The sequence below is a fragment of the Orcinus orca genome, chromosome 2 (assembly GCF_937001465.1).
Source record: "Orcinus orca chromosome 2, mOrcOrc1.1, whole genome shotgun sequence".
Taxonomy (NCBI): Eukaryota; Metazoa; Chordata; class Mammalia; order Artiodactyla; family Delphinidae; genus Orcinus; species Orcinus orca.
In genome coordinates, this window is record NC_064560.1 from 59,562,017 (window position 1) to 59,588,498 (window position 26,482).

The 26,482-nt window shown below is 40.6% G+C and overlaps 1 protein-coding gene across 8 annotated transcripts in view; it reads right to left on the minus strand.

The window, feature by feature from the left end:
• The window catches only part of ADAMTSL3 (ADAMTS like 3), a 384,689-nt gene that overhangs the window by 203,569 nt on the left and 154,638 nt on the right, over positions 1-26,482 (minus strand). For 7 of the 8 annotated variants that reach the window (XR_007476023.1, XR_007476024.1, XM_049706862.1 and 4 more), the window contains exons 6-7: positions 25,883-26,119; positions 11,809-11,935 (exon numbers count right to left, since the gene is read on the minus strand). Coding sequence is in view for 6 of the 8 variants with exons in the window: in XM_049706862.1 (XP_049562819.1) it covers positions 11,809-11,935; positions 25,883-26,119 (364 nt within the window). In the remaining 2 variants the exon portion in view is untranslated. Of the gene's footprint in view, positions 1-11,808; positions 11,936-25,882; positions 26,311-26,482 lie in introns of all 8 variants that reach the window. The other variant, XM_049706864.1, reaches the window with a different exon arrangement.

The window sequence follows — 26,482 nt, forward strand, 5'->3', positions numbered from 1 at the left end:
TCTTTGATTTTTTTTTTTTGCCTGAGATTCTACTAGTTCTGATATAAATACTGCTATCATGCTTTCCTTGTCTCCCCTGTTACAATGGGACACTTTTAAGCCCCAGGCAAATGGCCTCCAGGTTAATTCCCCCTCAGTCTGGAGCTAGACCCAGATCTCATAGGAGCAAGCTGCTTCCTGTGCTTCAGGACAGGTTAAGCATAGACCACTTAAAACCTCCTCTCACAAGTCTGCATATGAGGCCACCAATCAGGTCTGATTCTGAGGCTGCTTTAAAATGTTATACTTTCTAATGGTGTAGAATCCAATGGTTGAGAACATACCAGATGGAGGAAGGCTTCTTCTCTACCCCATCCTACGATGTTCGTAACAGCAAGTCCACGTCTGGGAACACCCAGATTTGGTGGTGGTGCTGGGAACTGGTTCCTGGGGAACACTTTCATTATTTGGAACTATTTCAAAATTTTTTCATTGAAATTTGGGGTAAGAGATCGTTGATACTGCTACACACTGTGCCACCTTCCAGGGCTTCTTCTCATCACAATTTTAATGTCATTTGCATTATTTTTACTCTACAATCTACTGGGAGAGGCAATATGGAATTGTGGTTAAGATCACAGACCCTGGAGCCAGACAACCTGGGTTGGAATACCAGCTCCGCCACTTACAATGGCTGTATGACTTTGGGTAAGTTCCTACCTTCCCTGTGTCTCAGTTACATCTGTAGAATGAGGATAATAAGAATACTTGTTTCAAGGGGTTGTTAGAGGATTTAATAACATAATACACGCAAAGGGCTTAGAAGAGAACTTAACCACCAGTAGGACTGGGTGAGCAAAAGTTATTAAAACCACGCTGAGCACATACTATGCCCCCAGGCGCAATCCTAGGTAACCTGAGATACATGCCTCCTTTGTTCTAGCAAAAACCCATTCCTACAATTGAGAAACCTGAAGTTTTGCAAGTTTAAGTGACTTGCCCAAGATCAGAGACTTCCTAATTAGTAGGGCTGGGGTCGGAACCAAAAACTGCACTCAACTTTTCTACTGTCGGGACCAAGTTATAATTGTATAAACCCAAACTCTCCCATCACAAGTATATTCTTTACAGACTTTGATTTTATGAGTTTCACTTATTTGATTTTGCAATCACTGGGCTGACCCAAGGATCTACGAAGTTTGCTTCCACTGACTTCCCTCCCACCTACCTTCCCTCCCACCCATAAACGCTCAAGTCCAGCTGTTCCATCATATTTTGTCTGTGTCTCATTTCCTGCCGCAGAATCACAGTTTTGCTAAGTAGCAAGATGTACAGGAAATAAATTGTCCACACAACATTAACTAATCAATAGACATCAGTTTCAGCCCAGAAGGACTGCAATTTATACCAGATCACTTATTTTCACTATAAAGTCAAACTAGAACGACACCAACCTAAATACACACATTCCGTGGTAACACAAGAAAAGAGATGGACTCTTTTATTACTCTCACTTCAACAACCTCATTTCCACTTTTCCATGCCTGGTTTTTGTTGTTTTTTGATTTTTAAAATCTGGTTGGGTATTTTGCCGAACAAAACTTTCGGTCAATAGCATATTTCCTGTTACTTTCTTGACCCTGCATGTATCTTCTTCAGCTTTTTTAGGCTGAAACACACACACACACCCTCCAATCTCCTCTCCATTCCCAAAAAACAAAGGAGTTATTTTTTTAAAAAAGGAAGAAAAGTACCTGAATAAATGCTAATGCTAATAATAACCCTATGGAAAAATAATACTTATTTTCCTTTAAAGCGAGATAATGGGTGTGAAAGCATTCATTTTGTAAACTGAAAAACATATAAACACAAAAATTGTGTTTATTAATGCTCTTACACACCCATAACCACTTGGCATCATTTAACCTAAAACGACATTGTGTAGAACAGGGGCTGACAACTTTCCAAATTAGGGTAGCCAAGTTTGATTCGAGTCTATCGGTCCCTCTGTGGGTGTGGTGGGGGACTGAGGGGACAAAAGAAGGGAAAGCCAGGGTGTGGCTCCACGGATTCTGAAGCTGGAGGACTGTCCACATAATGCCTTTTGACACAGAGGTGGGATAAATGAGACGTGCCATGGAACAAACACGGGCAAAGTAAAAATCAGAAATTAACAACCGTCTTTTCAAGAGTAGAGAAGGGACATGGCAGGGATTTGACTTGGTGAGAGCAACCGGCTGCACGCTGGAAACCGATTCCCATCCCTACACCCGCCCTGCGATGACATCCCTACTCCTGCCCTGAGCTGCTCACGTGCTACATCATGGATGTCTCTTATTGCTGAATCTGCAAATGAGTGTCCTTAGCTATTAGCCCTGGTGTCTCTGTAGAAAAAACCTGGAGGTATATCTCTTTAAGGGCTTAAAATGCCTTTACCCCAAAAGAGCACGGTAACAGGCCGAGTGCCTAACAGTGCATTCTTTGGTGCTCGTTTCCAGGACTAGCTTTGAATAACATGCGGTAGAGGGGGCTATGTTACATACAGCATCTAACAACATCTTTCTGTCCAGATGTTCCCCAGCATCCTGCCCTTCATACTGCATCTAAGAAATCAAGAGCCTGGTGAGGACTAAATGGTCATTTGCCTTCTGACTCTGTAATGGGATGTAGAGGTTCAGAATATGTCACCCCCAAATATGCCACTTTGGCATACTGATTATTTTGAATTAAAGGTACTTGAGAAACAGCTAGTGCAAGAAGGACACTCTGACCCTCTACTGGAGGAAAGCAGGAGATAAATCTCAGGGGAAGCTACCCTCCCTGTACCAGGGTGGGTAGAAGGCATCCTTATCACCAAAGACAGGGAATTTGGGGCCAAGAAGGCTGTGTAAACAAATATAAATATGTCAAATCTCCTGTGCTCTTTAAGAAGACAAGCCATCTCTGTGGAACCTTTTCATTAAAGCTTTGGAAAATTCTTCATATGAGATCCTAGGACTTACTTCTCTAACCTCCATTTAATCCCAAGATCTCTGTGTTTGAAAAGAAGGAATAAATTACAAATATATTTCATAGACTTTCAGAAATAAAAGATGTCTTACAAATCATCTATGCTAACAGTCTCAGGACGCAGATGAAAAAGCCGAAGTTCCTGTGATCTCGCCTAAGATCGCAGATAGTGGCCAAGCAGAGGTTATTACCCTAGGCTTTGGCTTCCAGTCCAGTTCTGTTGCACAATATTATTTAGTCTCACTGAAAACATAATAGGAAGCAGAGCTGTCTCCAGCAAAGAGCCTGTATTCATTCGTGCAACAGTTATTGAGCTCCTGTGACGTGCCCAGGGCTGTACAAGCACTAGGAATAAAATGGTGAAAATCCCAGACACGGTGTCTGCTTTTGCAATGCCTGACTAGTAGGAGAGACCAATTAAACAAACAAATACAATTGTCCCTCGAACAACACGGGGGTTAAGGGCACTGAACCTCCACGCAGTTGAAAACCCGTGTATAATTTATAGTTGGCTCTCCGTATCCGTGTTTCCTCTGTATCCAAGGCTCCGCATCTGGGGATTCACCCAACGGAGAATCATATAGTACTGTAGTCTTTACTATTGAAAACACTCTACGTATAAGTGGATCTGCACAGTTCAAACCCATGTTATTTACGAGACAACTGTAAATGAAATAATTACTTCTTGCAATAAAGGCTAAGAAGGAAATAGAAAAGAGAAGGGCTGGCTTCAGGTAGATGGGTCAAAGAAAACCTCTCTGAGGAGGTGACCCTTGAGCTCAAGGTTGAAAAAGAGGTAGCCCAGTTAAGAGCTGGGAGAAGCATGTTCCAGGCTCAGGGACTGGTCGAAGCAAAAGCCATGGAGGAAAAGGGCACCTTGCATTCTAAAATCATCCAGAAAGTCAGTAATGACGGGAGACTAGTGAGTGAGGGGCAAAATGGTACACATGACATAACATAAGAGCCTGATCCACAAGACTTTGAAAGTCATGGAAAGGGGTATGGATTTTATTATAAGTGTAAAACTAAAGGCAATTCACAAAGAGGTATTAAGCTGGGGAGTTCCTGGTCAGTCCGGCTACCCTGTGAAAATCAGCCTCAATGACACTCTTTCTCAACAGCACCTACATGTCATTTTCCTCTTTTTTTTTTCATGCGGAGGACATAGAAGAAGCATAAAAACATGGGAAAGAGCAAGGCAAGGGCGAAAGCCCAGGGCTCTAGATTTTCAGTCTTGGGATCTTCTTCCATGCCATGCTCTCTCTCGTGAATTAAATGGGGAAACATCCCATTAAAAAGAACAGGGTCTGGGACTTCCCTGGTGGTCCAGTGGTTAAGACTCTGCACTTCCATGCAGGCGGTGCGGGTTCGATCCCTGGTCGGGGAGCTAAGATCCCACAAGCTGTGCGGCACAGCCAAGAAATATTCTTAAAAAGTAACAAAGTCAAAAATAAATAAAATGAACAGGGTCTTTGGTTTGAATATTCTTTTGCCACACACAGTTCTAGCATAAGAGTTTTATCCATCAGAATCTTGCCCAAGAAAGATGAATAAGGAGGCAGAAAAAAATGAAATAAGAAGGCAGGAGGAAGGGAAACCAATCTGTTTAGCATGCCAGCAAGCCAATACAGTCTTCTTTGTTATGGAATAAGTTAAATGCACAGGTTATCTTTGGAAATGACAGTCAAAGGAGAAATGAAGAGTGTATGAAGAGAAAACCTTGTGAGAATTACCCTGTGAGGCAGCCCCACAGTCCGCCTAGCCCAGGATGCTGTATCTGTCGGGAGCACACAGGGATGCTTTGTAAGAAGGTGTGGTTATCTTCACAATGTCCAAAGTTAAGCGTAATGCTGGTGTTCCAGCTCAGCCTTAGGCATCACTGTATCAATAGGCTTAGTTGCCACCAGGGAAAAATGTACAGTTGACCCTTGAACAACGCGGGGGTTAGGAGCGACAACCCCCTCCAGTCAAAAATCTGAGTATAGGGACTTCCCTGGCGGTCCACTGGTTAAGATTCCGTGCTCTCAATGCAGGGGGCACAGGTTCAATCCCTGGTTGGGGAACTAAGATCCTGCATGCCACACAGTGCGGCCAAAAAAAAAAAAAAAAAAATCTGAGTATAACTTACAGTTGGCCCTCCTTATACCCAGTTCCTCATATCCGTTCGCAGTTCCGAGTGGGTGGGTCCAACCCACCACAGATCATTTAGTCGTGTAGTATTTACTGCTGAAGAAAATCCAAAACCATGCAGTTCAAACCCGTGTTGTTCAAGGGTCAACTACATCAACAGCTCATATCAGACAAGCTGAGCTTATTTATTTATTTGTCTCATGGGTGCATGCCCTTGTGTGGACAAGACCAAAATAACGGGCAAACCTGGTAAAACAAGTGAGTCCCTAAGTACCAAATCAAAATGCTCCAAATAGGGGTGTTGCTGCTTTTAGAGTTTTCCCTCTTTAAAAACGGAGTGGCTTCCAGTTCCCTGTTCCAACAGCCAAAGTTATCGATGCCAGTTGTTAGTTCAGTCTCTCTCCTTCTGCCTGTGAACAGGAAATATGCATGCTGTATATGGATTAGTTTCTGATACTTCTCATGGCAAAGCTTTTGGCTCCAGGCTCTTACACCTTGAATCTGCCTCCCTGCAGGATGGAAACGAGGGCCCCTGAGCAACCTTGTGCTCTTTCTCCAGAGCAGGGCCGTGCCAATAGCGTCTCCCGGCCACGGCCTCCTTCAGTGTAAGTCCCGGGGAAGATCGGAATGATTGCTTGGCAAGGTGAGGACGGAGGAGCCTGGTGGACCCCACAGGTCTGGTGATGCACACTTAGGGATTGACGTGGCTTCGTTTCCCACATTTCTTTCACACAAAGCACGATTACAGGGAAGTGCTTCCATATGGCCCATGGAAAACCCCAGCCAAAAAACAGCTTCAGCTGGCCAGATTCAGAGCAGCAACAGACATGAAGGGGCCGTAAGGAAAAGCGAGGATGAGAAACACCGAGTTTTCATGTAGGCAGGCATCTTTGCTAAGTCTAGCCTCAGCCCCAGCACAGGCATATAAAGCCTGAAGACTCGTCAGCAGCCGGCGGGATGCCCCCAGCTCTCACCACATAGCTCTCCTCGCTGCATTCAGGGATCTGTCTGTGAGCTCCAGCTGCCCTTCCTTTGCAGAAATTAATCAAAAATATTAGATTTTTAGGGCCCCTTCTCCTGGATTGTCCTGAACTGGCATCAGGGGTCTGAGACCCCTTCAAAAAACTCAGAATGGCAAATTTGGGGCTTACGGGGACACATGCATTTTTCTGGAGAGAAAATGCATAATTATCAATAGATTCTCAAAAGGATCTATAATCCCAAAGCTGAAATTCAATGAGAGAGAGAGAGAGAGGATATGAAGTACCTTATCAAGAGTGAGGAACGATACAGTCAAGCAGGTAAGCCCCTTTCAGCCAGCACAGCCCCCATCCCATCCCCTCCCACCCCAGGGCCTCCTCCACATACTTCTCCAAAAAGACTGGTCTTGACCCAATTTCACTCAGCTTCTACTCTGGTTCAATTAGAATTTTCTCAATTTCTAATCTCTCTCAGACCCTGACAAGATGACATCTTTTCTGATGAGATGTCCACACTTTTTAAAGCCAACAGTAACTGTAGACACTTCCCCAAGGCCTGAGCTGGTGATGATTTTCCCCCATTAGTCCTCTCATCCCAAAGCTGTCCTAGTTAACTCTTCACAGCCCTGCCTGGTTCTTCACTGTCTTCCTCTGGATCTTATTCTTTCCTCTATCTTTAGTTTCTCGTACAATTCACTGTGTTTTGACACCTTTGACAAGACTTTCCTCCACACCCATCAGCAGCTCTCTCAAAAACAATGCGCCGGCGGACCAAGTGTTGATTTCGAAATCTGTTTACATTTAACGTTATGTTAGAGGTGTGACATCCTTTGGTACCCATATGAGCAATATCTCCAATAAAAATATTGCTAGCATTTACTGAGCTCTCTCTAGGTGCCAGACACTACGTGGAATGCTCGGCATGACTGAGTTATTTAATCCTGACAATAACTCCACAAAGGCGGTACAACCGCTGTTCCCAGTTTAAAATGAGAAAGTCAAGATACACAGAAAAGTTCAAAAACTTGCTCTGTTTACAGAGCTAGTAAACAACAGGCCCAGGACTTAAACCCAGGCAGTCTGGCCCCAGACTCCAATTTCTTAACCATATTCCTTAACTTCTCTATTCCTTAGTTTTCTCACCTGTAAAATGGGCCGGACAATGTCAAAACCACAATGTAAGGGGGCTGGTGGAATTAAATGATATGCCTGAAGAGAATGTTGGGAATTATAAAGCATTAGATCAATATTACTAATAACAGAATGGATGGAATGTGATATCCTTGGTTTCCCAGCTCCTTAGAAGCCAGTGTGTCATATGCCACAGTTCTTCTGGTCAGCAAGGCAAAACTCCCTGGGGAAGACTTCCCTTCCTGACTAAAGGGCACAGTATTAAAAGAATGCCTTTTGCACCATCTTCTTCTTTATCATCTGCTGTGTGGATGTGTTGTCTGAGTACTTAATAGTGACTTAGCAACCCCAGATGAAAGCCATACTCTAAGCTGGTGAAGGAGAGACAGGAGCCTGGTTCCTCAAAAACATAGAAAAACAGCTTCCCCAAACTTGACTGCCAGCTCCAGACTTCTTGTTAGAAGAGATATGTAAACTCCTGTATCTATAAGTTGGGTCTTCTGTGAATTCCCATAGAATGCATCTCTCACTGGTACCCCACCACTCAAAGCCAGCTCCTTCAGGAAGCCCATGGATCTCATGGTTTCCAATCTCACCTAGGCCCCCTTGCAGCTACTCCTCTACTTCATTACTGTCTTTTTTTTTTTTTTGGCTGCGCTGCGTGGCTTGTGGGATCTTAGTTCACCGGCCAGGGACTGAACCCGGGCCCCAGCAGTGAGAGCACGGACTCTCGCTGGGAATTCCCCTCCTTACTGTCTTTGATGAGTTCCTTATCCGCCTTTCCTTGATGGGAGCACGGTCGAGTCCCTGATAGCCCTCACTGTTTTCTTTTTTTATTGAAATATAGTTGATTTACAATACTGTGTTACTTTCAGGCATACAGCATCTTGATTCAATATTTTTGCAGATTATATTCCATTACAGGTTATTACAAGATATTGGGTATAATTCCCTGTGCTATACAGTATGTCCTTGTTGCTTATCTATTTTATATATAGTAGTTTGTATCTGTTAACCCCAAACTCCTAATTTGTCCCCCGCCTTTGGTAACCACAGGTTTGTTTTCTACATCTGTGAATTTATTTTTTTAATTTATTTTTTATATTTTTAATTTATTTTTAATTTATATTTTAGGGAGCCTGAAATCTTTTCATAATTCCTTGGCACCATAGTATTAGCTCACAAAACACCCACTCGTGCTTATTGTCTGCAGCAGACAATTTATATGATAGTAGTTTTTGCAATGAAAGAATACTAAACTTGTTTCTCAAGTCACTAAGCACCCTCCTGCTACAACTATTCCCAAAGCTTGCACAGATATTTTGTTGTACTTAAAATTTTGCTTTTTCTACTGTTAATCCCTTTGCCAATGTTTTATCCTAAAGAAGAAGGAAGTGATGTAGAGATCATAGCTTCCAGTGAAGAAAAGGATGGCTGGAGAGTAGGGTCATCTGCCTCATCTTTATCCTTCAGTCAGTGTTAACTACGTGTCAGACACTTTTTCATATATAGTCCAATTTGATCCCCACAATGAACCTAAGAGCTGAGCATAATTATTTTTCCCATTTGTGAATCTGTTTTAGAGCCCTCACTCTTAAGCAGCTGACTCTACCTCCTAATGAACAGAGTTTTTAAAGAAAAGACAAAACACTGTATTGGAACACAGTTAATTTCTCAAGGGTGCCTGTAGTTATCCAGTTCTTGACATGGTGTGGGTGTGTACCCCTCCCTTATTCCTGGGAAAATCCTTCCCTTGATACATTCTCTCACCTTCTGTTCACTCCTAAACCCACTGCATTCAGGCTTTGGTTTCAGCCAGAAGTTCGTTGAAACCACTCTTGCTAAGGTCACAAATTTGGCTTCAAATTGCCAAAGAGAAATTTTTGGACCTTAATTCCAGCTCACCTCAAAACAGCATTTAACATGGCCGACTATTACCTCCTTTTTGGAATTACTTATTCCTTCAGCTTCCATACTGCTTTGGCTAAGTTCTGAGTTTACCTACTCTTTTCATTATCTTTTCACTTGAATTCCCTTAAACGTTTTCCCTGGCTAAATTGTCATGACTTCCTGATATATTCTATATACTCTCTTTGGAGGGACTCAGCTAATTTATAGCTAAAGACCACCGAGATGGGGATTTTGCCACTAGCAACAACGGACTATCATGTTTCAGATCAACTCTTCCACTCCAAAGACAATCAACATCTGTTTGAAGGTATCAGATAGGTATCAAGGCACTGAATACTTAAGGGGCCAAATTTCGGGAAAGAAGAAAAACCCAAGGAGGTGAACGTTTGTCTTTTTTTTTTTTTTAACATCTTTATTGGAGTATAATTGCTTTACAATGGTGTGTTCGTTTCTGCTTTATAACAAAGTGAATCAGTTATACATATACACATGTTCCGCCTAGAGGGGTGGGATATGGAGGGCGGGAGGGAGGGAGACACAGGAGGGAAGAGAAATGGGAACATGTGTATATGAACATTATCTTTGATATGCATCTCCTCTCCATGCATTCCTTACCCTGATGAACAGCAAATAAATCTACCCAGCTGCTCAAGCTGGAAAATCTGCAACACCGTACCTCTCTTTTCTCTCTTAGTCTTCATTCAAAGAATTATCGAACTCCACTGACTCTCTTAAATCTCTCTCCCATCTGTTTCTTCCTCTGCCTCTCCCACCACACGACTCCCGACCAAGGCCTCATTATTTCAAACGCCCTGGAATATTTAAAAACGGCATCCTGCTTAGACTCCTTGCTTCCTGGCTCACCTCCACATGCAGCCAGAATTATTTCATTAAAACACAAATCTAACCATGCCACTCCACTGCCTAAATGGCTTCAATGACTCCATTTAACCTGAAATGTGAAGCACAATGATGAAGGCCTTTATGGTTGCCTGCTGTCTCATTCCGCCCCCACTAACCAATGTGCAATCCTAGTAGTTCCTCAACAAAGTCCAGGCTTCCCTCTAGGGTCACACCATGAACTTTGTGTTTCCTCTGCCTGGAAAATCCTCCCCACCTTCCACCCCTCCTGTAAGGTTCTCCCCATTTTGGAAGAATAAGTAAAATCCCTATTTCATAAGTGACATTCAAATAAACACGAAGAAATAAAAGAGTTTAAAGTAGGAACACACAGGGACTTCCCTTGTGGCGCAGTGGTTAAGAATCCACCTACCAATGCAGGGGACACGGGTCAGATCCCTGGTCTGGGAAGAACCCACGCGCAGCGGAGCAACTAAGCCCGTGCACCACAACTACTGAGCCCGCGCTCTAGAATCCGCGAGCCACAACTACTGAAGCCCACGCACCTAGAGTCCGTGCTCCTCAACAAGAGAAGCCACCATAATGAAAAGCCCGCGCACCACAACGAAGAGTAGCCCCCGCTCACCACAACTAGGGAAAGCCCATGCGCAGCAACAAAGACCCAACACAGCCAAAAATAAATAAATAAATTTATAAATTTATAAAAAACTAAAAGTAGGAACACACACAAAAAAGCACTGGCAGAAGGCGCACATGTATAATTTTTTCCCTTTAAGGCAAGGGTCAGCAAACTACAACCTGAGGGTCAAATTCAGCCTGCAGGCTAGTTTTTGTAAATAAAGTTTTATTGGAACACAGCTGTGCCCATTGGTTCACGGGTTGTCTGTGGCTGCTTTTGCCTGGCAACAGCACAGTGTTGAGTAGTTGAGACAGAAACCATATGGGCTGAAAAGCCCTAAAATATTTACTCTCTGACCCTTTACAGAAAAAGTTGACTGACCCCCAAATTTTTTTAAAAAAATTTAAAGCAGATATTATTGAACTTAAAAGATGGAAAACTCTGAATATGTAGAACTTAGAAACTACTGATTCTACAAACACAAACAATATTGAAAGTCAAATGACAAACAGAGAACATTAGAAATAGGTACAACAGACAAACAAATAGTATATATTCATGATACAAGTGAGGAAAAGATCACCATCCAAATAGGAAAAAGAGTAAATGACTTCAGCAGCTAATTGAAACCTGAAGAAGTATAAATGGGCAAAACATGCATGATGGTATTTTCTACCTTGTTAGCAATCAGAAGGGGGCAAAAAAAATAATGACTCATAGTTTACCTTAAAAAATCAGCAAATTTAAAAAAAATAGTTATACTCTGTATTGGCATATGTTCAAAGAAACAGGTAGTCTTAGAAGAGGTAACTGGAATAGGGACTTCCCTGGCAGTCCAGTAGTTAAGACTTCGCCTTCCAATGCAGGAGGTGTGGGTTCGATCCCTGGTGAGGGAGCTAAGATCTCACATGCCTCCTGGCCAAAAGACCAAAACATAAAACAGAAGCAATACTGTAACAAAGTCAATGAAGACTTTAAAAATGGTCCATATCAAAAAAAATCTTAAAAAAAGAGGTAATGGGAATAAAAATTTGATATACTACCCTTTTTGGAAGAAATTTGTCTTTCAGAACACGGGTCAAAAGTTCTTTCCAACGAAAAAGCTTAGTGTTGGGAAAATGTTATTCTAGTATCAGACGGTCTAAAGCACATGTTTTATGGTAACATCGTATCGGGTTTAAAACCTACTTTTTTCAGGAGAAACCTGTGACTTTGATTGTCCCCGCACCAGCCTGCAGGTGGCGCCGTCACCAGCACAGACACCACAGTTGTCTTCCTTGGCGTTGCTCCCCAGTTGTCGGTCGCAGCCCACTGCCTGCAGACAGACAGAAGCACGGCGGTCAGGAGCGGGTAGAGATACGGGGATGTGAGACCTTCTGTATGTCAGAAACCGTATTTATGGTGTTATCCTTCTTAAATGTATGAGTTGGCTCTCTTTTATGAGGATATACTTTTTAAAAGATATAATACTATATAAAGCTTGACAGTACCCTGTCATTTATATGATTCTTCTCCAAAGGCCAAAGAATTAAAAAGACTTGAGACTGTCCCTTGACACTCCCACTCTTACTGTTTTATTTATAATTTTATTCAGATATTTTATGTACATAAAATGAATGGAACATTACAGATATTTCCTCTCTCCTCTTTCACCACCCCTTCCCTCTCTTTCTATCCCTACCCTAGTCCTATTCTCTCATTTCTTCCCCCAAATGACCACTATTCTGAAGTTGATGTATATCCTTCTGGTCCATAGTTTTAATTTTTTTTTTCTGTTTTTAATCTCAATCTATACCTGTATCTTAATACTGACAATATATCCATATCTCTCTATATTCTGTATTTGTATCTTTGCATTTCCTTCTGTTTATCATTACCTATACCTATACCTATCTCTACCTGTATGTCATTATATATATATATGTGTGTGTATATATACAATCTTTATAAAATCTTTTATAAACAATTTTTAAAATATAAGGAAGGAATTAATGAGAGAGCTCTCTCATAGAATATGCTTATACTGATATCCTTCAGTCTCTTGTGAATTACTGCTTTTGTGAGTTGTGTGTGTGTATTTGCTAGACTGTGAGCTTCCTTGTATGAGAAAAAGGGCTATGTCTTATATTTCTTTTCATTTTACAAATATGTCTTTTACATGATGTACGCCCAATAATATTAACTGATGAGCTAGTTTATCTCTACCTCTGCATACACATTCAACTTTATTTGTATTTATATGCCTGGTGTGTAAGTGCAGAGACCTTAGAGGCAAACAGCCCACTTACAAAACCTGCCCTGTCCTACCACCCCTTTCAAGCTGCAGGGTGTTTGAACAACTGAAACTCTAGGAGACTCATTTTCCTCAAGAGTAAAATAGGGACAATAATACATACTCCACGTGGGGTCTACTAAGAATGAAATGAGAAAATATATGTGAAACTCTTAGTACAGTGATTAGAATACTCAAAGGGCTCATCAAAAGAGAGCCCCTTTAATCTCTCTCTGTTTTTCATTTTGTTTTGACTGCTGGGTTGAGCCCCTATGCTTTGGTTTGGAGAACTGCTGGATCAGATTTTGTATCCAAGGTGTTGAAGAGAATATAAAACAGGACGAAGTTGGAACCACATCTATAGACTATTCTTTCCAAAATGCTGGTGCTGAAGGGAAGGAAAAAGATCAAATGAAAGTTTCAGGGAGAGGTAGGAAAAGTTCCAAGGAAGTTTAAGGAAAAGCCTATGATTAGAGATATTTTCAAATTCACAAAGGGCTGTCATGAAGAAAGGGTTTACATTTGTTCTGTGTATTTTCAAACGGTGAAAGCTACAGGTTTAGGCATAATTTAGTTCAATATGAGAAAGTTTTTAAAGTCAGAGTTATCCAACAATAAATATTCAACCATGGGCTAGGTAGGAGACTTTTTGGCAGGAAAATTGGAGAGGGGATTAAATTATTTGATGAGCAGCTGAATCCTTTGAGACCCTTTCATCCTGATTACATGATTTTTATAAAGATAACAGTAAAATATTAATAATAATAGCTGACTTTTATTGAATGCGTACCACGTACCTGGCATTATGCCAAGTATGTTATACACATTATTTCATTTAATCTTCATAGCAACCTTCTGATACCTTCTATCTCTATTTTACAAATAAGGCATCCGAGGGTCACTGAGGTTATATGACTTTCCTACACTACACAACTAGTGTATTGCTTTAAAACCTGTTTTAAAACCCAGTTCATCTGATAGCAGAATCCTAACACTATGCTATACCTTCCTCACTTTTAGTATCAGCAGATGGACAACAATGAACCCAGGTACATAGGCCTTTATGTTAATATTTACAAGTACATGTGGAATAACTTAAGAGTGATTGATTTTGGAAACACACTTGCGTGGTTGAGATTCAATCAGTGAGTAACTTGTGTTCATGCAACTTTCTCAAAGGGTAGTAATTCTACCATCAAATTATAGAAACACTGTTCCTCGGCCAAGCTCTGTCCTCACACATCTGTGTCCCTGAGCACTTTGCATTTCATAAGAATGAGAATCACCCTTTATCTGGTCATCCAGGAAGGGTGTGGGTTTAGGAGCTAGGATGGGTTTGTTTTGAAGAGTGTTTAGAGCCTTGCAAGACCCTGGGCAATCGAATACCCCCCTGAGCACTGACATTTATTTCATAATTTTTAAAGCTAGAGTTCATCCAAATATTACAGCCAAAAATAAGCATGTGAAAACATCACAGAAAAATAATATCTGAAAAGAAGATCTCGTTGCCTTGTGATTCATAGGGTATAAGCCAGAACTGCCCTTGAATTTGAGGGACTACCGAATTTTCACTCTCACTTCACATCATAATGAACACTGAGCAACTTTCTAAGAATTGCCTCAAGTATTTTCAACTTCTGTGACTTTTCCTGAAGTCAAGATCTCTAGTTGTAATGATTTAAAAACCACTAATCGATAAACATAGCAATAAAATTTATTAACATCCATATACAACCAATTTCTATAGAGCCAGGCACTACGGAGTATAAATTAGTAAGACAAGATTTATATTCTACGGTGTAGTTAATGAGACAAGTTATACAAGATAGGGGATAATATAAACAAACATTTTGGGGAATAAATACACATATATAAATCATCACTTCAGCTAAGGATTATTTCATAGTACTGGCATATGATTTCTTAATCAGCTCATAGAAGTCAGTGTTTAAATAAGGGTCGTTACTCCATATGAAGCAAAACATGAATTTTCCAGCTCAGTCAAATATAATCCTTCAAGAAGCAAAGAATTTTTTGAGTCAACTTCTGCTTGAGATCTCTGAAAACTGGATTCTACCTTACAAAAAATTCTAACATTCCTGCCTGAAAAATCAGAGGATATGGAGCTATGGTAATCATTAGGAATATTCATAAATATTTAGCTTCTCCAGCCCATGGAGGACTGCACTTCCCCACCCCCTTAGAAATTAAGTGTAGTCATTGACTGCCTTTAGCCAATGAAATATGAATCTAAGTGTCTGTGTCACTTCTGTAAGAAGCTTCAAGGGTCAGTGTGTGAGTCACACATTCCCCTTCTCACTGCTGTAGTTATTATGCAAAACGTGTTCCAATAAAGCCTCCCTCAGTCTGGGTCTCTGAGACGTTCAAGAGCAAAGACTCCTGCGGACCCACGTTGGCCAAGGAGCGTGAGCTAAAAGTCACCTTTAATTGTTTGAAGCCACAGAGCTTTAGGGGTTGTTGGTTACTGGAGGAAAAACCTAGCCTGTATTATACTAGAGTACTATTTAACTATTAATGGATACAGCAGGGCCATTAACATCAAAGGGTTGCTTGAAACTGGCCATTTCACATTAAAATCCAGATTTCTGGCTCCTGTTGACAAATGAAAACTCTGACATGTTTATACACGGTTGCCCCCTTGAGCATATTAATGAGCAGATATGTATTCTCCAGCTCATGACAGCCCTCATCACTATGACTAGACTTGAGCAGTTTTCTTCCAGAGTGGAGGGTAGATATTTGAGTTTCAGCCTCTATACTAAACTGTCTAAGCATCACTCACCTATCGTGCTGACTGCTGTCTACTAGAATCACATCTTACTTCCAGTTAGAAAATTTGGCTATATTTGTAGCAATACAAAATGTACAAATATCATCAGTATAGCGCCATGGCTAAGAAAACATTTTGGAATTCGGTTTCCTGGGTTCAAATTCCAGCTCTACCATTTTCTAGCTGTGCCGTCTGGGCAAATGACTTAGCCTCTTCAAATTCCAGTTTCCTTATAGACAGAGTGGGGATAATGACTATCCCAGCTTCATAGTGTATGATGAGCTAACACAGTAAAGTGCTTAGACAATGCCTGACACCTTGTAAGCACCCAGTAAGTGTTAGATGCTCTTCTTTTTACTAGAAATACAAAGTGATTTCTTCATTTACACAGTTGTCAAGGAATTCAATAAATGTGAATGATAAATCAGAACTTGTTCTGCAGATCTGGTTCCAACCAGGTCCTGTTTCTGATAAAAATCAGACCTCCAAAGCAGAAGCAAATTTCATTCAGTGTGTATAGTTGTCTCATGCTGTCTGCTGTGCTCAGAGTCACAGTAGGTTCTTCCCAGGAGCACGGTGACAGGGTCATGTAAATGAGCAAACTGTAAACACACTTGCAAAGATTATTTGTAGTCTCTGTCAAGTGAACATCAGGGCTCAGTTCACTGATCCTAAGGCAATCAGAGAGAATCACACAGTTTACTTTCTCCCATCCTAATGGCTGTGGACAGCCACAGCCACATTGTATGGGAAAGGGAATCTATGTGAACATTGTCCTGTGGAAGGAAAGATACTGAATTCAACTTAGAAGCGTCTGAGTCACTTTTGAAGAAGGGCATGCAATTCTTTTGACCTGAAGAGCCTTTGCCAGAAGATCACTCAGCTTTCAGAGAGGTATCACCTATGACTGCCCAAAGAATCCACTTACTCATGAGACTCAACAGAAACATGATAGGAAGCACATATTTTAAAGGAACTAATTCGGCATTGAAAACCAACTTTATCCTGCAATCCCCTTCAAACCTTGGAAACTACTGGAGCAAACTATGCACTTCAGACAAATAAGAGGGAGCTCTGGTCAGTGCCCACAAGGAGAAACCAGGGAAAGAGAACCAGTGTAGCCTACAGGGCTCCTGTGTGACAGCGGTTCTGCTGGGCTCCTGAAATGTTGTTCATGAAAAAACGAATTTGTTTTTTTTTAATGAACGTTAATGTTTTTTAAATGTATCACATAAACTAGTTGTACTTATTTTCATGCTGCCTTATAAATTAAAAAAATCACTATAAAACCATCTATTTACATTTGTCCTTAATAGCAAAATCAACTCTTTCTTTCTTTTTTTTTTTTTTGCTCAATACATTATTTTTTTTCAATTGGGGTATAGTTGTTTTACAATGTTGGGTTAGTTTCTACTATACAGCGAAGTGAAGTAGAGTTCCCTGTGCTATACAGCTCATTCTCATTAGTTATTTATTTTATACATATTAGTGTATATATGTCAATCCCAAACTCCCAATTCATCCCACCCCCATTTCCCCCCTTGGTGTCCATATATTTGTTCTCTACATCTGTGTCTCTGTTTCTGCCTTGCAAACAAGTTCATCTGTAACATTTTTCTAGATTCCACATATATGCCTTAATATACGATATTTGTTTTTCTCTTTCTGACTTACTTCACTCTGTATGACAGTCTCTAGGTCCATCCACGTCTCTACAAATGACCCAATTTTGTTCCTGTTTATGGGTGCATAATATTCCATTGTATATATGTACCACATTATATATATGTACCACATCATTCGGCTGTCAAGTGGGCCTTTAGGTTGCTTCCATGACCTGGCTATTGTAAATAGTGCTGCAATGAACATTGGGGAGCATGTGCCTTTTTGAATTATGGTTTTCTCTGGGTATTTGCCCAGTAGTGGGATTGCTGGGTCATATGGTAATTCTACTTTTAGTTTTTTAAGGAACCTCCATACTGTTCTCCATAGTGGCTGTATCAATTTACATTCCCACCAACAGTGCAAGAGAGTTCCCTTTTCTCCACACCCTCTCCAGCATTTATTGTTTGTAGATTATTTGATGATGGCCTTTCTGACTGGGGTGAGGTGATACTTCACTGTAGTTTTGATTTGCATTTCTCTAATAATTAGTGATGTTGAGCATCTTTTCAGGTGCCTCTTGGCCATCTGTATGTCTTCTTTGGTGAAGTGTCTATTTTTTGATTGGGTTGTTTGTTTTTCTGATATGAGCTGCATAAGCTGTTTGTATATTTTGGAGATTAATCCTTTGTCAGTTGCTTTGTTTGCAAATATTTTCTCCCAGTCTGAGGGTTGTCTTTTCATCTTTTTTATGGTTTCCTTTGCTGTACAAAAGCTTTGAAGTTTCATTAGGTCCCATTTATTTATTTTTGTTTTTATTTCCATTACTCTAGGAGGTGGACCAAAAAAGATCTTGCTGTGATTTATGTCATAGAGTGTTCTTCCAATGTTTTCTTCTAAGTTTTATAGTGTCCAGTCTTACATTTAGGCCTTTAATCCATTTTGAGTTTATTTTTGTGTATGGTGTTAGGGAGAATTCTAATTTCATTCTTTTACATGTAGCTGTCCAATTTACTCATCACCACTTATTGAACAGACTGTCTTTTCTGCATTGTACATTCTTGCCTCCTTTGTCATAGATTAGTTGACCGTATGTGGGTGGGTTTATCTCTGGGCTTTCTATCCTGTTCCATTGATCTATCTTTCTGTTTTTGTGCCAGTACCATACTGTCTTGATTACTGTAGCTTTGTAGTACAGTCTGAAGTCAGGGAGCCTGATTCTCCCAGCTCCGTTTTTTTTTTTTCCTCAAGACTGCTTTGGCTGTTCGGGATCTTCTGTGTCTCCATACAAATTTTAAGATTTTTTGTTCTAGTTCTGTGAAAAATGCCATGGGTAATTTGACAGGGATTGCATTGAACCTGTACATTGCTTTGGGTAGTATACTCATTTTCACAATATTGATTCTTCCAATGCAAGAACATGGTATATCTTTCCATCTGTTTGTGTCAACTTTGATTTCTTTCATCAGTGTCTTATAGTTTTCTGAGTACAGGTCTTTTGCCTCCTTAGGTAGGTTTATTTCTAGGTATTTTATTCTTTTATTGCAATGGCAAATGGGATTGTTTCCTTAATTTCTCTTGCATATTTTTCATCATTAGTGTATAGGAATGCAAGAGATTTCTGTGCATTAATTTTGTATCCTGCAACTTTACCAAATTCATTGATTAGCTCTAGTAGTTTTCTGGTGGCAACTTTAGGATTTTCTATGCATAATATCATGTCATCTGCAAACAGTGACTGTTTTACTTCTTCTTTTCCAATTTCCATTCCTTTTATTTCTTTTTCTTCTGTAATCGCCGTGGCTAGGACTTCTAAAACTATGTTGAATGAGAGTGGCTAGAGTGGACATCCTTGTCTTGTTCCTGATCTTAGAGGAAATGGTTTCAGTTTTTTTTTTTTGCGGTACGCAGGCCTCTCACTGTTGTGGCCTCTCCCGTTGTGGAGCACAGGCTCTGGATGCGCAGGCTCCGCGGCCATGGCTCATGGGCCCAGCCGCTCCGTGGCATGTGGGATCTTCCCGGACCGGCTCACGAACCCGCATTCCCTGCATCGGCAGGTGGACTCTCAACCACTGCACCACCAGGGAAGCCATGGTTTCAGTTTTTCACCATTGAGAATGATGTTTGCTGTGGGTGTGTTGTATATGGCCTTTATTATGTCGAGGTAGGTTCCCTCTGTGCCCACTTTCTGGAGAGTTTTTATCATAAATGGGTGTTGAATTTTGTCAAAAGCTTTTTCTGCATCTACTGAGATGATCGTTTGGTTTTCATTCTTCAGTTTGTTAATATGGTGTATCACACTGATTGATTTGTGTATATTGAAGAATCCTTGCATCCCTGGGATAAATTCCACTTGATCATGGTGTATGATCCTTTTAATGTGTTGTTGGATTCTAGTTTGCTAGTATTTTGTTGAGGATTTTTGTGTCTGTATTTATCATAACTTTGTTTAATGGTTTACAGGCTACACGTGAGTTTTCAGCATGATTCAAAAAAAATTACTTTCTTTCCAGTGGTACCTTTAGTTCATGTCTGCCTCTCTTGTCCTCAGACCCTTCCTGCTGCATTGAGAGCCTTAAAGGAAAGGCCGCACGACAGTGTCTCAGTGATGAGCTGGGTTTACATGTTCAGCAAAACTGGGCAATATTAGACCATCAACAGTTTGGTAATAAGGATGATGAACTGTACTCTATGGGTATCTTTTCATCCGTTCAGATTATCCTTCTTATTTGAGAATACTTTTTATTTTTCCAGGCAATTCTGTAATTATCAATGTAACAGGTTCTTGAGACCTCCACACCTCATAAGATAAAGAGTCAATATCCATACCATTTCTTTTTTTTTAACTTTTTATTTTATATTGGAGTATAGTTGATTAATGAAAGAACAAATTTAAAATAGGGCCTATAAGGAGAGTAACATCTCCTTTACACAGACTGAAGAGACCAAGGCTCAGAGACAGTAAGCAGTCACAGGAAACTAATACATCCTGCACCAGGCAGTGTTCACTCCAACCATGTCACTGAGACTGCTTAAGCTGAGGTCACCAATGATCTCTGTTTGGTCGAAATGAAGCAGGCATATTTCAGTTCTTTTCCCTCTTGACTTCTCTGAAGTATTTGGCACTGCAAACTTCCTTCTTAAACACTCACCCACCCATATCTTGTTTTTTCCCAGTTTTCTATTAAACAGAAGACTGTTTTGTGTAGTCTCCATCATGTGTACCTCTTCCAGTGCTTGCCCCTGAAATGATGGGGCCAGAACTCTGTCCTTGGGAATCTGCCCTTCTCACTCAGTCCCTAAGGACATACATTAGCTTTAACCACGGGACGACCCCCAGATCTATATTCCTCATCTAGAATTCTCGCCTAAGCTCTAGATTCATGTATCAACTTGGATATCCACAGGTACAGCAGGCTCATCATCTTCTCCCCACATACTTGGTCCTCACTCAGTATCTTCTGTCTTGGTGAAGGGCTTCATCATCTACTTAGTTATTATGTCAGAAATCCAGACATCATTCTCAACTTCTCTCTCTCTTTTTTTCCCACATCCAATCAAACATCCAGCCCTAAAAGATCTGCTTCTTTAATCTGTAGAATTTGTCTCCCCTTCTTCAGTCACCCTACCTCCACCTTACTTTAAGCCCTTGTTATCCCAACTTGACCTATTATTATCTGCTCCAACCCTGTCTTCCCCAAATAATCTGCCACATTGCCACTTGAGTGATCTTTCTAAAAACAATCCCAACTCAGCTATTTCTTATAAAATTCTTCAATGTTTCCTCTCCTCTTATAACTATCAGAATAAGTTCATGATTGGTTTCCACCTACATCTGTTGCCTCAATTTCAAGCATTATCCCACAGGTATTTTTCACCTCAGCTCTACAGAATGAGTCAAAGATGTTTAAACACACCTACTATCACATCTCTTCACCAGCGCTATTCCTTGTGCTTGGGATTCTCTTCCTCATCTTGATATATGTAACTTCTACTCAACTTTTCAAAACCTCGGTGTCAAAACATTACCTCGATCACATTGCTCTTCCTTAGCCCAGATTAAACTGTTTGTCGGTAACAATTATTTTTCATTATAAAAGCAATACACACTCATTGTCAAAAACTTGGAAAACAAAAAAGCATAATTCCACTGACAAATAATAGCTATTATTATCATTTAGTGGAAGAGCTCAAAAGTTAACTGGTGGTTACAAAGGGAAACCATTGACAGCATATGAGATAGAAAAATGAAGTAGTAAACCCTGACCTTAGGGAAGATTAAGCAACAGCAAACATCAAATAAGATGGTTTAAGAGTAGGAAAGAAAGGAAGAGAGATTGGTTAGGCTACCAAGGGAGACTGACTAGTTTAATCTTGGGGTAGAAAGGTGAAAGTGAGAGAGGAAAGAAGAGTAAAATGTGAGAGATTTGACAGAGGTACCGGGATAGAGGACATGCAAGCAAATACACTCGGTGACTACAATATGAATTCAGGAAGGTAACACTGAGAATTGTAGTGTCATAAGCAGAAATGAATAGAAATAGCAGTTAGAATAACCAGTGGATCTGGGAAGAACAATACTAGTTCATTTGAGAAGGGGTGGGGATTGGAGGAATTCCGACGGTGTATTGGAGGAATTTGCGGAATCTCCCAGAATGGGTATCAAGCTTGAACTAGAAAATTCAGGATTGGAGGCTGAGAGAGAAATGAAAGAACGACCAAGAGTTATGAAAAGCCTCTGCATCTGCGAGTAGATGAGACTCATTTATTCAACCAGTTTTTAAGTGAGGACCTTTGATGGGGCCAGACATTGTCAGGGTACTGGGGTATGGCAGTGAGTCTAAATGTACCAATTAAAAAGACAGAGAATGTCATAGTACATCACAAAACAAGATCCAACTATCTGTTGTCTGAAGAAACCCACTTTAAATATAAAAGCATCTATAAATTAAAAGTAAAGGGATGGAGAAAGACACAGTATGCTAACATTAATAAAAATAAAGCAGGGGTAGGTATATTAATTTCAGACAGAGCAGACTTCAGAGCAAGGGGAGTTATCAAGGGCATTTATGTAATGATAAAGGTGTCAGTACTCCAAGAAAACATAACATTCTTAATGTGCATATGCCTAACAATGGAATGCCAAAACACACGAGGCAAAAACCTACAGAACTGCAAGGAAAAGTAGATGAATCCACTATTATAGTTGGAGACTTCAACACCCCTCCATCAGAAAGAGGATAGATCCAGCAGGTGGAAAACATTGAGAAGAACTAAATGGAGAGATATTCCTTTTTTGTGGATAGGAAGATTCAATATTATCAAGATGTTAGCTCTTTCCAACTTGATTCCACAAAGTTATTTTGTGGATATTAACAAACTGATTCTAAAGTTTACATAAAGAGGGAAAAGACCCAGAACAGTCAACACAATACTGAAGGAGAAGAACAGTGTCAGAGGACTAACACTGCCCAACTTCAAGGCTTATGAATAAAGCCAAAATAATCAAGATGGTATGGTATTGGAAAAAGAGTAGACAAATAGATCAATGGAACGGAATAGAGAGCACAGAAATCAACTGACATGAATACAATCAAATGATCTTTGACAAAGGAGCAAAGGCAATACAATGGAAAAAATAGATAGTCTCTTCAATGAATGGTGCTAGAACAACTGCACATCCACATGCAAAAAAATGAATCTTACATCCTTCACAAAAACTAACTCAAAATGGATCACAGGCCTAAATGTAAAACACAAAACTATAAAACTCCTAGAAGGTAACCTAGAAGAAAACCTAGGTGACCTTGGCTATGGTGATGACTTTTTAGATATGACACCAAAAGCATGATCACTGGAAGAACTTACTGATAAGCTGGACTTCATTAAAATCAAAAGCCTCAGGACTTCCCTGGTGGTCCAGTGGTTAAGACTTCGCCTTCCAATGCAGGGGGTGTGGGTTCGATCCCCACGGGTTTGGGGAGCTAAGACCTCACACGCCTCGCAGCCAAAAAACCCAAACATGAAACAGAAGTAATACTGTAACAAATTCAATACAGACTTTAAAAATGGTCCACATCAAAAAAAACATCTTAAAAAACTAAATGAAAATCAAATCAAATCAAAAGCCTCTGGTCTGTAAAAGACACTGTCAAGAGAACAAGAAGACGAGTCACACTGGGAGAAAATATTTGCAAAAGACACATCTGATAAAGGACGGTTATCCAAAATATATAAATCACTCTAAACAATAAGAAAATAAGCAACCCAATTAAAAAATGGGCAAAAGACCTGAACAGACACCACATCAAAGAAGATATATAGGTGATAAGTAAGCATGTGAAAAGATGCTCAACATTACATGTCCTTAGGGAATTGCAAATTAAAACAACAATACGATACCCCTACACACGTATTAAAATGACCAAAATCTGGAACAATGACACCACCAGATGCTGGAGGTGATGTGGAATGACAGTGCTCTTAACTCATTGCTGGTAGGAGTGCAAAATGCAGTCACTTTGGAAGACAGTTTGAGACTCTCTTACAAAAATAAACATACTCTTACCATGATACAGCAATCGCACGCCTTGGTATTTACCCAAATGTACTGAAAAGTTGCGTCCATACAAAAACCTGCACATGGTGTTTATAGCAGCTTTATTCATAATTTGCCGAAACTTGGAAGCAACCAAGATGTCTTTCAGTAGGTGAATGAATAAATAAAATGTGGCACATCCTGACAATGGAATATTAATCAGCACTAAAAAGAAATGAGCTATCAAGTGATAAAAAGACAGAGAGAAAATTTAGGTGCATATTACTAAGTGAAAGAAGCCAATCTGAAAAGCCTTCACTGTATGATTCCAACTATATGACATTCTGGAAAAGACAAAACTATGGAGGAAGTTAAATGATCAGTGGTTACCAGGGGTTAAGAGTGGGAGGGATGAGTAGGCAGAGCACAGAGGATTTTTAGGGGAGTGAACATACTCTGTATGATACCACAATGACAGATACATGTCATTATACTTTTGTCCAAACCCATGGAATATCCAACTCCAAGAGTGGACCCTAATGGAAACTATGGACTTCGGGTGACTATGGTACATCAATGTAGGTTCATCATTTGTAATAAAGGTACCACTCTGGTGGGGGAGTGTTGAAAATGGTGGAGGCTCTGCATGTGTGCAGGCAGGGGGTATATGGGAAACATCAGTACCTTCCACTCAGTTTTGCTCTGAACCTAAAAAGTTTTAAGTCCTTTTTTAAAAAGGTGGGGAAGGGGAGAGAAGAGTTCAGGAAGAGCCTGGAAAGGTAAGCAAGGATCCTGGATGTCATCATCAATGCAATGACAAGCCATTTAGGGATTTTGGTGGGAGGAGTTAAAAACTCTAATTTAGGCTTTAAGACAATCAGTTTGGCTGCTGTGTGGAGAATGAATCAAATGGGGACAGTGTTGGAAGCCGGGAGATCAGGACAGGAGGCTACTGTAGTTTAGGTCAGAGCTAATGCGGGGCTTAGACTAGGAAGGAAATCAGTGGAGACAGAAATGGTGGATTCAAAAGAGGCTTTGGAGGTAGAACTGACAGGACTTGACAATGGATTAGATGTGTGGCTTGAAAGAGAAGAATCAAGAATGACTCCAGGGTTTTGTGGTGAGCGACTGGAAGCCGCTTTCTAGATGAAAAGATGTAGGAGGGAGAAACTAGTCTGAGGGACAAGACCACGGTTCATCTAAGCATATGAAGTCAGAGATGCCTGGCAGTGTCTGACACTTAGTAGATGGTTAGGTTCATTTGCTACTGTTACTACCATTTTTGTTATGAACATAATAGGGTAGATGGAATACCAGGCATTCATTATGTTTACAATTTTTTTTTCCAGTGATCAAAGGAATGGGGTGGAATCCTATCCTTTCCCTACTATCCCCATACTGTCTCAGCAACCCGTCATAGTTCCCTGAATCCTCAGACCCATTACAAGCCGTGGGGGATTATACCTCATACGCACTCACTGCAGCTCTCCAAAGTCCACTCTGAAAAAGTCTGCTGGAACACACTCATGCTAATTAATTAATATATAAGTCATTGCTCCCAAAGACCCAAAACAATGAATTAGTTTTAATAAGAAAGGTCAGAGAACCTATCAATATTAGCCTTCCAAAGCAGTGATTCTCAAAGTGGGGTCCCTGGGCCAGGAACATCAGCATCTCCTGGGAACTTGTTAGAAATACACATTTTCAGGCCCTACCCCAGACCGACTGGATCAGACACTCTGTCATTGGGGCCCAGAACACTGTGTTTTAACAAGTCCTTCATGTGATTCCGATGCACTTTCAAGTTGGAGAACCACTGATCTAGAAAAACCACAAGTCATATATTGCAATCTTTTGATTCTACAGGGGCAAAATTTACACTATTTTAAATAAGTAAAACATAAGCTACAGGTGAGTAACACTCCCTAAAACAATTTTACATTAAAATGATCAAAGACAATATTTCATCTGCATGAACAAAAGTGCAGAAGAAAAAGATTACTGAGAGTGGTCGTGGCACATCCTTGAACCAGGGGTACGGGAAGTAGGTGTGGCTTACCTGACAGATGCCGCTGATACACATGTCCAAGGAGTCAGCATTGCAACGAGTTCCATCCAAGACCTTGGGTGCCAGCTCCACTACCAAGTTCTGTCCCCGTGCGTGACACTTGAGCGCACACGGGGCAGCGGGATCGTTGTACTCCGGAAGCCACTCATAATAACGTCCCTGATACTGAACATCATTGTAGGCTGAACACTGCTGGGCTCTGAAGTCCTCCGCATCCGGAGGGCAGTCCTGGGGGCAGAGAAAAAGGGCCACATGCACATCACCCAGTGAGATGGGCCAGCAGAAGGCCGAACAAGTGTACCTGAGTCCCATGACAGCAGACCCCAACTGCTTCTCTCCCAGAAGTCACTTCATTCCTTCACTTTTTTCTTTCTTTTCCTTCAAAACAGAATCTGTAGTGTGGAATTCTACTGGTACCTCTGTGATAAAGGAGGGGATCACCTCATTTATTCTGATTATTTTTCCACCCAGGTTGTTTTCTCCAGTTAATGAAAGCTTACCATACTTAAATGCCAAATTTTGCTCTATTTTAACCATACTGAATATAAATTTTCAAATGCATTACACAACCTCCTTCTTTTTGAGACAAGG